Source organism: Mirounga leonina, unplaced genomic scaffold, assembly GCF_011800145.1.
Source record: "Mirounga leonina isolate KUSES-001 unplaced genomic scaffold, KU_Mleo_1.0 Mir_166, whole genome shotgun sequence".
NCBI lineage: Eukaryota > Metazoa > Chordata > Mammalia > Carnivora > Phocidae > Mirounga > Mirounga leonina.
Genome location: NW_023270418.1, coordinates 514,039 through 527,288, shown reverse-complemented (window position 1 = coordinate 527,288; position 13,250 = coordinate 514,039). Strand labels below are relative to the sequence as shown.

General features: G+C 37.2%; 1 protein-coding gene across 4 annotated transcripts in view; it reads right to left on the bottom strand.

The window, feature by feature from the left end:
- ZDHHC13 (zinc finger DHHC-type palmitoyltransferase 13) overlaps positions 1-13,250 on the bottom strand; it is a 57,991-nt gene that overhangs the window by 33,169 nt on the left and 11,572 nt on the right. For 2 of the 4 annotated variants that reach the window (XM_035012433.1, XM_035012434.1), the window contains 7 exons: positions 11,070-11,215; positions 8,147-8,269; positions 7,024-7,101; positions 5,092-5,236; positions 3,616-3,680; positions 2,127-2,289; positions 1,760-1,885 (listed from right to left, as the gene is read on the bottom strand). In XM_035012433.1, coding sequence (XP_034868324.1) covers positions 1,760-1,885; positions 2,127-2,289; positions 3,616-3,680; positions 5,092-5,236; positions 7,024-7,101; positions 8,147-8,269; positions 11,070-11,215 — 846 coding nt within the window. The remainder of the gene's footprint in view (positions 1-1,759; positions 1,886-2,126; positions 2,290-3,615; positions 3,681-5,091; positions 5,237-7,023; positions 7,102-8,146; positions 8,270-11,069; positions 11,216-13,250) is intronic. The other 2 variants (XM_035012436.1, XM_035012435.1) reach the window with 2 other exon arrangements.

Below are 13,250 nucleotides of genomic sequence, written 5' to 3'. Positions count from 1 at the left end.
CATGAAAGATAACGGTGGCTGGACCAAAATGCCACTGGTGGGACAGTGACAAGGGGTCAGACTCCCGGATATAGACTGAGGCACAATTAGCCAATATGGTTTTCTAATGGACTGGATACATGGTGTGACAGAGAAAAGGCAAAAATGGCTGGGAAGCCCGAGTTGCCACCTACTGAGAAGGGAAAGGCTGTGGATGGAACAGTGGGGAGGAGTGGGGCAAAGATCAGTTCAGTTTTGGATATGTTATGCTGGAGATGCCTATCAGACACAGAACCGGGTAAGTAGGCAACTGGTATAGGAGTCTGGAAATACCTGAACTAGAGATAACTTTGGAAGCTGTCAACCTGTACATGGCATTTACAGCCATGGAAGTGCACTGGGGGGCTTGGGGGGCTCAGTTGGTTAAGCATCTGCCTTCGGCTCAGGTCATGATCCTGCGGTCCTGGGATCGAGCCCCACATTGGGCTCCCTGCCCAGCGGGGAGTCTGCTTCTCCCTCTCTTTCTGCCCCTCCCCCTACTTGTGCTCTTTCTCTCCCTCTCTCAAATAAATAAATAAAACCTTTTGAAAAAAAGCCATGGAAGTATATGAAATCACCAAGGGAATCACCAAGGGAATGAATGGATTAAAAAAGAGGTCCAAGAACAAAATCCTGGGGCACCCTACCAATAGGGGGTAGGAGAGAAGCAAAGGAGCTGGCAAAGGATACTGAGGAGTGACAGTTACTTCTTCCTCTCTCCCTCCATACATCTGAATGCCAAAATAGGTGCGGTATTTGTGATGACCTCTGCATAGAAATCTGGTGTCTGTGAATTTAGAATCGTTCTGAGGATATAATTACTGATCATTATTAGATAAGATGATGCCATCTGTCATATTTGAAAACATTAAAAATAGAATTTGAATTATGTTCACTAATATGACTTAGATTTTTTGGGCCATTCATGAGAACAAGCTGAACTTCCTAACTTTATCAATTCACATTCACGTTTAGGAGAACATCACTCAGAACTGCCAAGTTAAACAAAGAGTAAACTTGGGGTACATCTCTTGAAATTTCACATGTTTTCATTTTGTGAAGAGCCATCACATGCTTGAAGTCTGCAATACTTATTTTTAAAGTCTAACTCATCCGTGTTGAATGTTACTATTTTCCTCTTGAAAAAAATTTCAATAAAAAGTTCTTTAAGGGCGCTCGGTGGCTCAGTTGGTTAAGCGACTGCCTTCGGCTCAGGTCATGATCCTGGAGTCCCTGGATCGAGTCCCGCATCGGGCTCCCTGCTTGGCAGGGAACCTGCTTCTGCCTCTGACCCTCCCCCCTCTCATGTGCTCTCTCTCATTCTCTCTGTCTCAAATAAATAAATAAAATCTTAAAAAAAAAAAAAAAAAGTTCTTTAAGAAAATCTTCCACAAACTTCCTCGCAACAAGGTATTTTTCCTTTTGCTTGTTTAAGAATCTAAACCGTCTGTTTTCAATTCATTCATTAAATAAATGTGGAAGTATGCTGTGACATTCACAAGATAACATGTAGCTTTAGAGCCATCTAGCTGAGGACCAATAGCAAACTGCTAATGAAAGTGCCAAATTTCCAACTCTGGGCTACGGGATGTGTGCAAAAGATGCGATTAGCAGATGTAATGTAGCACTAAGCCAATTTCCTGGTTTCGCCCTGGTTTCCTCCCTGATTTGCCTTAAGAAACAAACACAAATGAATAAAACAGTTCTTATGGCCCACAGAACAGGACCCATATGAACATACCTCACATTTCTGCAGCCACCTCCAAAGTCTGAACTTCTTGTTGGCTCTCATTTTGGCTTCTGTTTTTAGCATGTGAATAATGAGGCGATTTTTGTTTTGTAGAGCTATATCAAGAGGTGTTTCACCCTTAAAAAGAGAGACAGAAAATTCAATTATATTTTCCACAGAGTATGGGTGCTAAACATTTTATAAGAAATCAGCAGAATCACAGACTCAAATGTATTCATTCTGAAAGTAGCCAGCTACAGTTGATGGTTATTTATCTTGTGGTTAATTGAAAATATATGTATAGCTTATGTTTATGTTGATGTACTAATTTTCTAACTGAAGACATAATAAACTAAGGGAGATAAATACCTGGTCATACCTTAACATTTCGAATATCCAGGCTAGAACCAGCTTCCAAAAGTTTATCAACTGCATTAACATTTCCTGCTGCAACCGCCCAGTGGAGTGGAGTGTTTTGGTGTATTTTATCAACCACATTGAGAGAAGGATTAAACTTTAAAAGAAATCCAGTTGGTTCTGGCCTGTCTCAAAACAATAAAATACCCAGGAGTATTAAGAGAGATGAATGATTTCACGGGTAAATGCAAAATAACAAATTTTTTAAGCTAAGGTATAAATTGACCAATCAGTTAAGTATTCTGAAAACCAAGAAACTTCTTTCTGCAGAGTTCTATTCCAGGGGCTAATAGGAGAGATGCACCCCCCAAAAACACATCTACAAGTGACAGTCTGCTACACAGATAATATAATTTCAATGTCAATACAGTGGAATAACTGCTTTTGTTTTTCAAACTTTTACTTTCATGTTATTGTTCTATTGGTTAACATTTTTTCTTAAATTGTGAATTTAACTTTGGCCAATGCTATGTCATTTACCTAATTAAAAACTAAACGTACAACATTATATTTGAGGGGATAGGCCAAAAGCTAACTTTGCATGTTCCCGTAAACCAATTATTGCAGGCAGAATTCAGTATTTTTACTTTACCATCAATATCTTCCCTTCCTTCGTGACTGCTCAAGAGATTCTTTTAATAAAGCAATATTCTACTTATTTATTCTATCAACATCTTTAAACACTATTATCTGACTTTAGAGTTATCAGCAAAAAAGATGAAATGCTTTTTAACAAAATTCAACCCCCAGCCCCAGCACCTCCATGAACAAAATCAAATGGCATCACAACTAACTCAGTTCCTAGGAGAGAGGTCCTAAGTAAAAGCAGAATCAGAAATTAAGTACAACACTGGAAACAAATTCATAAAGGTAAAACTGGCGAGTATTTGGACAGAAAGAATACCAGAAGTTGGGACTATATGGTGGTCATTAATCACATGTGTTTAGACAATACATAGAAAAACTTAAGTATGTAAATACTTAATATAAACATAGCAATAGACTATATTCATAGATCAGTTACAATTAATATTTTCAGAGCGGTCAACGTCAGAGAACCTCAAAATGTATTGTTTTCTGAAAAGATTTTATCATCTAGATTTCAAATTATGAGAACATTTAAACTTGTAGCTCTTTTTTAAAAAATGCAAACTTAAAAATATAAGTCACATTAATAAGTATATGCTATGGAATCTCTACTTGTTTTGTAAGGAAATTTTTTTCTTATTAGTAGTTTTCAAACTTTTCCCCAAAGCTACCAGGAAAAAGAAAATTTATTTCAGTGGTGCCTGTCTAACCACAACTACATTAAAAGTTCCTATCAGCCACAAGGTGGAAAATCTTTCTTCTTCACAAGGTAGTATCATCTCAACATAGACTAAGATACTTAAAATTATATACACAGTTAGAACCAAGAATCAAAATGAGGCAATTCAGTTAAATGTACTTACCCAAGTACTTTGTGAGCTGATAACATGAGAGGTGTCTGCCCATTTAAATCTGTCATATTCACACTCTGTTCAAAATGAAGAGTCAATCAGACTTACTGTAAACGCAGTCAAAATTCTCTCTTCTCTTAATGGAAGTAGCTCTCTAATACATTCAACATTACCACTGTGTTTACAAGAAGGGTTCAAATATCATTTGAACAAAAGAATGTTCTGCTTCACATCCATGGGGTAAAAATCCATTGATTTCTACAAAATATTCTTAAAGGGAAAATCTGAATATATGGTTTAAAATGTATAATGTGAATGGAAGAGAGCTAAGGGAAGGGGGAGAATGCTGATAATGGCCATCAAATATAAGAGACTGCAGAGACCTTAGGAATCATGGAGGTTACACCTTAACTGACACAGTAGTAATTCAAACTACCGTGTCTTATACAATGGTACCCAGTCTTTATGTAAACACACCAGGAATAGTGAAATGTCCATCTTTTCTGAAGCAACTCACCGTATTTTTGGACTTCTGTTTCCAAGAGTAAAACGTGAAAAATTCTTTTCTATTTTTTAGAATATAGGGGGAAAAAAGGAAACCCTATCTCCACGAGGATATGCTCCTTTTAATAAGTGGGCCCAGGTTTGAGGTACACAATAACGGTTCCATCCAAGTCAAAGAAAGAGTTTCAGTTACCTAAGAGTCTTTTGGGCCCTGGAGGAATACAACTTGGGAAAGAGCCCAAAGAGAAGCAGACAGGGCTCCTCCTCATACTTCTTCCCAAAATGAGACCCAAGAGGTTATAATTATTCTACTTCAGCTGGCTAAGTCTGAGAGAAAGTGCTTATTTAAAAAGAACACAATCATTCCAAGAGCATTTGTGCAAACATGTTTCCACGCCTGTTACAGGCAAGTCTGCTGATATATAAACTACTTTGCTACCAGAAAGCACACCCCAGACTAGTACAGCTGACAGTGAAACTCCCACCGCCTATACCCTATAATTTAACCTGTGCCATAAATGGATGCCTCTTGAGGCAAGTCATTTTTCATGGAATTACTTTAGAGAACAATAATAAGCACACATTCAAATTGGTCTCCCATTTGGACTCAAATAATGAAAGCAAATGATGGGTTAATTTAGTGATCTGACTACCATTTCTACATTCAACCAGAAGAAAAATACAGGCTTTTGAAGTCATGTTTTTGAAAAACTCTGCAAATTACTGGGATCTTAAGGAAAACTACTGCAGGCTTACAAGTTTCAAAAATACCTATTATATGTTACTGTGCTAAATGACCTGTCCTTTTTGCTCCAATGAAGCTAGAAAAGCAGCATTCAATAGCTAGCTTTACTGAGGTTAATATTTGAGTATCTGGATATCTATAACTTCTACTTTAAAAATGAGGACAGACTATTACTAACCATCCTCCCAATCTCTTCAGGTTCACAATAGCTGGAGTATGAGATAGGTTTCAAAACATACCTGTCCTTTGGAGATGAGATAGGCTATAATGGGCATGTGTTGAAATAATACTGCCAGGTGGATGCTGCTGAAGCCCTCCCCATCAATGAGAGTGGGGTCTGCTCCATACTGTAGTAATAATATGACCATAGGCAAATGTCCTTGTCTGTAAATAGAGGATAAAAATTATACTGTTTTCTGTAGCATGCAGAAAAAGAAAAACTTCAGGGAGAAACTGATATCCCTAAGACAGGAAAGATTTGGTTCAATATAAAGAGTATTTCCTAACAGACTTTTAAAACACTGGAGATTCTCTAAACATATTTCACTTTAATGCTCCAAACTTAGAGCTATCTGGAAAGTCTTTCTTGAGTGCTGGTAATACACTTAATAACCTCCCAATGTACTATAAACCTTTAGTTGCTACCACATATAAGTAATTATTTCACATGACTAATGCCCAAAATGAAAACTTTAAAACCACTTAGACTGGGCGCCTGGGTGGCTCAGTTGGTTAGGCGACTGCCTTCGGCTCAGGTCATGATCCTGGAGTCCCGGGATCGAGTCCCGCATCGGGCTCCCTGCTCGGCAGGGAGTCTGCTTCTCCCTCTGACCCTCCTCCCTCTCATTCTCTCTGTCTCAAATAAATAAATAAAATCTTAAAAAAAAAAAACAAAAAAAAACCACTTAGACTTCACTGTTGCTATTTTATTAAAAATGTTTCTTAAAGATTTTATTTATTTATTTGACAGAGAGAGACACAGAGAGGGAACACAAGCCGGGGAGGGGGGGTATGGGTGTAGAAGAGGGAGAAGCAGGCTTCCCGCGGAGCAGGGAGCCCTGCAAGGGCTCGATCCCAGAACCCTGGGATCATGACCTGAGCTGAAGACAGACACTTGACTGAGCCACCCAGGTGCCCCTCACTGTTGCTATTTTAAAAACAAGAAATAATCATGAGCCAGATACACTGAAGTACAACATTCACAGACTACAGGTATACGTGAAGTATTATTTATTCTTAGGAACTACATACTTTTACACTTGAATATGGCTCATTTTCCATGTAAAGCATTGTACCTTGCTAGCTTAAAAGGGATGAGGTAACCTAAATTCTTCAAAATTCTTGGCTATGGAAAAAAGACTCTACTCCTTTTCTTAAATGAACAATTATTCATTTTAGTTTGGGGTTCATGCCAACCCCACCAACCAGAGACTGGAATTAAAATGACAGATGAAGAAATTGTTAAGTATCAAGACAAGCATGTTAACTTGAGCTTCAAATGGCCAATATATACCACAGAAAAGAACTGACTGAGATGGGTATTAAGGAGGGCACTTGTTATAATGAGTACTAGGTGTTATATGTAAGTGATGAATCACTGAATGCTACTCCTGAAACCAATATTGCACTGTATGTTAACTAACTAGAATTTAAACAAAAATTTGAAAAAAAAGAACTGAGTTTACAGTTCTCTGAACTATCACTTTATCCATGTAATCAGATAAAAAGATACTTACTTTGATTATAAGCAAGTATAATACACATATTTGAGTTTTAGCATCATAATGGAACCCTAAATTAAACACTAAAAAACACTGTCTCTGGAAACTCTTTAAAACTATAATTTTTTTTTTTTTTTTTAATGAAGGTGGGGAGTAAAAAGGGAAAGAAAGCCTTTCAAATGGTCTATAACAACAGTTTCTAATATGGTAGTTACTAGCCACATGTGGCTATTTAAATTCAAATTAGTTAAAATTAAATAAAATTAAATAAAAATTCATTTCCTTAGTTGCATTAGTCATATTTCACATGTGGCTAGTGGCCACCACAAAACGGACACTTCCATTATCACAGAAAATTCTGTAAGAAAGTGCTGGTCTACAAGATTCAGAAAATGAACTTAAGTCACTTTGATTCTGAATAGCAATTTCAGTGTTCAAAGAAATCTTTACCTGATGGCCCAGTGAAGAGGAGTCGAATTTAAATCTCCACCCAACTGATCTACTACAGCACCTTTTGAAATATAAAACCTATTAAAAACAGACATAAATGGAAATAAGATTTAAAACTTAAAATTCATGCTGAGAAAGAAAACATTAATTTTTCTTAGTAAGAAATACATGAAAACAGAAATTATGATAACCCTGCCTATAAGCACTCAGACCTACAGAAGTCTGAGATTCACACAAGAGCATCAAACAGATCCCTGGTGGAAATATTCTCAGCATATCAATAATTACTCCTGCTGTCAGGAGCATTCCATTGTAACTGACATACCAAACGCACAACAACTATTCTCCATGTACTCTAATTACTCAGCACTCTCAAAACGGTTTATATTCAAAACATTTAGGATCATCGAGACATTCTACTTAACTTGCAAGACGAAAGGTGGAATTATGTCACTTTTAACAGTTTAGAATTAGAATTACTAGGCGGGACTGAATTCTAAAAGTAAATAGTAAAAAACTCATTCAAAATCCTTTCAGAAAAGTTAGACACTGAGTATTTGGCTTTCTATTTCGGGGTCACAGGTGTGATACAGTGGTATCAAGTAAACCTGTAAGGTAAAGAGACTTATTTTCTTCTGTGGCTTATAGGAATTAATCTCGTTATTTTCAAGTTATACTTCATATATCATATTATCCAAATAATCTAGTTTATTTCCACGGAAAAGGAGTTTGCCAGGGAATATAAAGTGTGTTTATTTTAGTATATTTTAAACGTTAGTACATTTTTATTTTCTTAAACTCCAAGGTTTTTGCTGAGAATATTTCACCAGGGATCTGTTTGATGCTATTGTGTGAATCTCAGACTTCTGTAGGTCTGAGTGCTTATAGGCAGGGTTATCATAATTTCTGTTTTCATGTATTTATTCTAAGAAAAATAGACGATCACTAAGGTTCTTTTCAACACTACGAACTGATGTGTATGGCATGAAGTTTCAGGTATTCATTCACAATAAAAGATGACACACGGTACAACATTCATACTTGACTTGAAGAAAAAGACAAATGAAGAGAGGTCTAGAATAACAAATACACACTTAATTAACACACATATATCCCATCTTACTTTACAAGATCCAGCCTGTTGTTAATAGCAGCCCAATGAAGAAGCGACACATTTTCTTTGTCTGGTTGCCTGACATCATATCCTGCTTCTACCAACTCTTTACAACGTTCAAAAATCCCGTATCTCAAATAAGAAAAAAAAAAAAAGCATAATTGATACCATTAAAATAAGTTCAAATACCAAAATTTCTTCATCACATCTTTATCCAATCTGTCTTTCAGTTGACACAGAAATACAGTAATTAACAAAGATGTACACAGAGAGCATATTTTTAAGCCTTGTAAACAACAAAAGTAAACCTTATTTTCTAACTGATCAGACCAACCCATTTGGGAGTTGAACTTGATTTTCTTAACTAAATTTCAACATTCACATTTCCCCTCCCTTCAGTAAATTTCATTTTATCCTCTACTATATGCCAGAAATGCATAGTGCTGATCCCTGACTACAATCCTATCCCTTAACATGGGAGAGAGACAGCAAAGTAGGAATGGGATAAATTCAACAATACAATGTAGACATGGTATAGTTACAGTAAAGAAAGGAAAGATTAGCCCTTCCTGAAGGAGATGAAGCATGATATATGTGAGCTGTCTCATAGGCCGAAGGAAGGGTATCTGAGGCCGAGGAAATAGCATGGACAAAAATCAGAGATGTGAAACTGCATGATGTTCAGAGAAATATAGGCAAGTTAGCATGGCAGAAGCATTAAGCATAAAGAAAGGGAATGGCAAGAGACAAGGCTAGAAGAGGTAGGCGAAGACTGTGTGGGCCTTCTAGGCCATGCTATGAGTTTAGACTTCTTAGCTCAAAGGGAAGCCACTGAAGGTTTTAAAGAGGAAAGCACACACACTTTGAGTTTTAAGAAAGGTCGCATTAGTGGTGGAATGGGAGTTAATTAATTAGAAGAGGGTGATTCTTGGGCGCCTGGGTGGCTCAGTTGGTTAAGCAACTGCCTTCGGCTCAGGTCATGATCCTGGAGTCCCAGGATCGAGTCCCGCATCGGGCTCCCTGCTCGGCAGGGAGTCTGCTTCTCCCTCTGACCCTCCTCCCTCTCATGCTCTCCGTATCTCATTCTCTCTGTCTCAAATAAATAAACAAAATCTTTAAAAAAAAAGAAGAGGGTGACTCTTGTATAGATATACAGGTGAGAGGCAATGAGAACCTAAACTAAGAGATGGAAAAGGGAGGGACGGACTTGAGGAATATTGAAGAGGGTTATTTAACGGACTATCAGAATGAGAAATGTCTCTTTTTAATGCTATAGTAATTTTTAAAATCATTCATTAGCTTTATTTCTTTCTAACAGTAACTATTAAGTCCCCAACAGACCATTTAGCACTTTCTTTGAAACTTATTTCCATTTAGAGGGACCCGAATGCTTCAACAGGCCCTCAAGGGTCAAAATCACATTTTAGATTAAATAATTTCTGCCTTACCAAAATGTGTGTGCTTATCAGTCTGTCATGGCACTTTTTAAGGTAGAGATACCTGTTTGACAATGCTACGTGAAAATAGTAATAAGAGATACATAATGATACATCTATTCATATTCTCCAAGTTTTAAATGTCAACTTTAATATTTTACTGAAAAATACTCCCTTTATGTGAGAAATATAAGAGTACACATTAATGAGATTTTAGTAATTTAGAGAATGTACTTATCCTAGTTCTCTTTTGCCCTTTCCAAATACTACCTAATGATATTCCCACAACCACTTAAGAAGGTCCAAGATCTGAAGGAAATTTTAGGAAAGATATAAAATGTGAGTTTTTACTGAGATTCCCTGTGAATGTAGCCTAATTTCTTACATTTATTATAACAGAGCTTTACTGGCAGCAGATAAACATTTAAACGCTTCTATGCTAATTAAAGCAAATATTTACCTTAAGAACACTCTTACCTTCATATAAACACAAGAATATAAATAATATCAAATAATATTCACCTAAAGTAGCAGTTCCAAGGGCCTCTAGAGTTCATATAAATTAGTAATTAGAATACTCAAATAATTGTCGATTATTTTTTATCATAAATAACACATTAGTCTCTGTTAAGGCTTAACAGGCTAATTAATCACCAAACATCTTTGCTTTTGACAGAATTGTATCAAGTTAGTGTGATAACATTAGTTCCTTATAAGTTGATTAGAAGCTCTGATGGGCAGATTTGTATTTGATTACTAAGAAAATGTAGTAGTCAATTAATGTAGTCTGAGAGACAAAATATTTCAAAATACGTTCAATGGCAAGAGGTGGGGTGGACGTTAATGAACAGTGAGATCCATGAGGGTGAAAATGTTAGGATTGATTTAATGCACATACCCACATATGGAGATCTTAAGGCGAAACTTTCAAAACATACTTTCATTTTCAGTGCAAGCAAATAACCCGCTGTATGTTTCAAGTGGTCAGAAAACCTATTTTACTTTACTGACTTTCTTCCAGTGCACCCAGTACAATAGGTACATAGAAAGTACTCAATAAATAATTGTTTAAAATATCCATAAATGTGTGAGCTGATATTTCTCCATTCTGTTGACCTATTTAGGTTGTAGTACATTTTTAAAAACTCAGATTTGTGTTTCAAACTCATAGTTTTAGTATCATTTATAATCATTCATTCACTCAACAAAGATTTATTCAGCACCTGATACATGACAAGAACTATGCAAAAGCACTGGGACGACAAGGATAAAAACGACATGCATTTGCTAAGAAGCTGCTCATGATTTAATGGGAGAGACTGGTAATCAACAGCTAATAAGGTGCACTGCATTAAGTGCTCTGATGTTGGTAGGACAAACATGCTAGCGCTAAAACTATGAAGTGAGGAAGGTATACACTGGGATGCCATGAAATGCACAAATGTTATTATAATTCAACAGAACACAGGATAAAATGAAACACTGGGGAGACTTACTGAGTAGCTTTTACAATGTCACAGTTACTAGAGTCCTCTATAAGAGGAAGAGCTTCTCTCGCTTTGGCAAGTTCTTTGCTTTCAGATGCACAGATTCCATGTCGACCAAATCCTGGAGGGTGGGGGCCATGGCTGTGATTCCTGCACTGAAGAATAAGAGTAATTTGACAAAGCATAGTAGGAGAATTAATGTCACATTCAATTACATAAGGAAGCATTTGCTACTGTCAACTGTATCTATGTCATTAAATTAGAATTTCTTTCAGTCTTACAGGTATATCCTAGGGAAGATTTTCATCTTAATTCTATTCACTAAGATGAGATGCTTATTATGAGAAAATTCCAAATTATATATTTTGTCATAAAACAAAGATCACCTGCAAAGGCACAAATGGACCTTACTACCTGTAGTAGGTGGAGGGTAATGGATACTGACACAGTGGGAAGGTCACCAGGCCTCTGCTTTGGGAAGTTGTGGCAGACACACCCTAAGGATACCCCCTAACCTCCCAATAAATCAAGTTCTTGAATATGTATAACTCCCAGGAAAGGAGGAGGAAATGCTTTTAAATATTTGACTGGGGCGCCTGGGTGTCTCAGTCAGTTAAGCATCCAACTCTTGATTTGGGCTCAGGTCATGATCTCAGGGTTGTAAGATCAGCCCCACATTGGGCTCCTTGCTGAGCGTGGAGCCTACTTAAGATTCTTTTTTTTTTTTTTTTAAGATTTTATTTATTTATTTGATAGAGACACAGCGAGAGAGGGAACACAAGCAGAGGGAGTGGGAGAGGGAGAGGCAGGCTTCCCGCAAGCAGGGAGCTGGATACGGGGCTTGATCCCAGGACCCTGGGATCATGACCTGAGCAGAAGACAGATGCTTAACGACTGAGCCACCCAGGCACCCCTACTTAAGATTCTCTTATTCTCTCTTTCCCTCCCCCTCTGCCCCTCCCACCCCTGGCCATGCCTGCAAGCTTCCTCTCTAATGTATGTATTATATATCAAATATATATATATTTGGACCAAACAATAGCCAAAATCTTCCAAATTTGGTGAAAATTATAAACCCACAGCTCCTAGAAACTCAACAAACCCAAGCAGGATAAACCTCAAAACTGTACATGACGGCATATTATAATCAAATCACTAAAAGCCAAAGCCAAAGAGATAATTTTAAGAGCAGCCTAAGGAAAAAGAAACATTATGTTCAAAAGAACAAAGATAAGAATGAATTCAGACTTCTTATCAGTAAGTGCAAGCCAGAACACAAAACACAGCTTTAAAGAGCTGAGAGAATTGCAAACCTGAAACACCAGCAAAACTATTCTTCAAAAATGGGGGTGAAATACACACTTTTTCAGACAAATAAAAGATGAGAAAATTGCCAGCAAACTTATACTAAAAGAAATGATAAAAGAAGTTCTTCAGGCTTAAATGAAAATAATACCAGACGGCAATCTAAAACAATACAACAGAACAGAGTACCTTTAAATATGTACAATTATGTGCGTAAACATAACAGACTTTCTCTCATTTTTTAATTTCTTGATGAAAGTAGAGAAATGGAAGTATACTTGTAAGTGTACTTGTAAAAGATGCTATAATAGTTATAAGATACTATAATAGTATTTGCAGGTAGGCAGTGATAAAGTGTATAATGTTAACCCAAGGGCAACCTCTAAAAAGGCATAAGTAATAGGCTAAGAGTAGAGACAAAATAAAATGCTAAAGACACCCAATTAATATTTTTTAAAAAGGCAAGAAAAGGGGTGCCTGGGTGGCTCAGTCAGTTAAGCACCTGACTTCGGCTCAGGTCATGATCCCAGGGTCCTGGGATAGAGCCCCACATTGGGCTCCCTCCTCAGCGGGGAGTCTGCTTCTCCCTCTTCTCCCCACCCCCATTTGTGCTCTCTCTAAAATAAATAAATAAAATCTTTTAAAAAAAAGAACAAAAATATGGGGTGCCTGGGTGGTTCAGTCAGTTAAGCGTCTGCCTTCGGCTCAGGTCATGATCCCGGGGTCCTGGGACCGAGCCCCGCATCGGGATCCCTGCTCGGCGGGAAGCCTGCTTCTCCCTCTCCCACTCCCCCTGCTTGTGTTCCCTCTCTCGCTGTGTCTCTGTCAAATAAATAAATAAATAAATCTTTAAAAAATAAAAAATCTTAAAAAAAATTAAAAAGG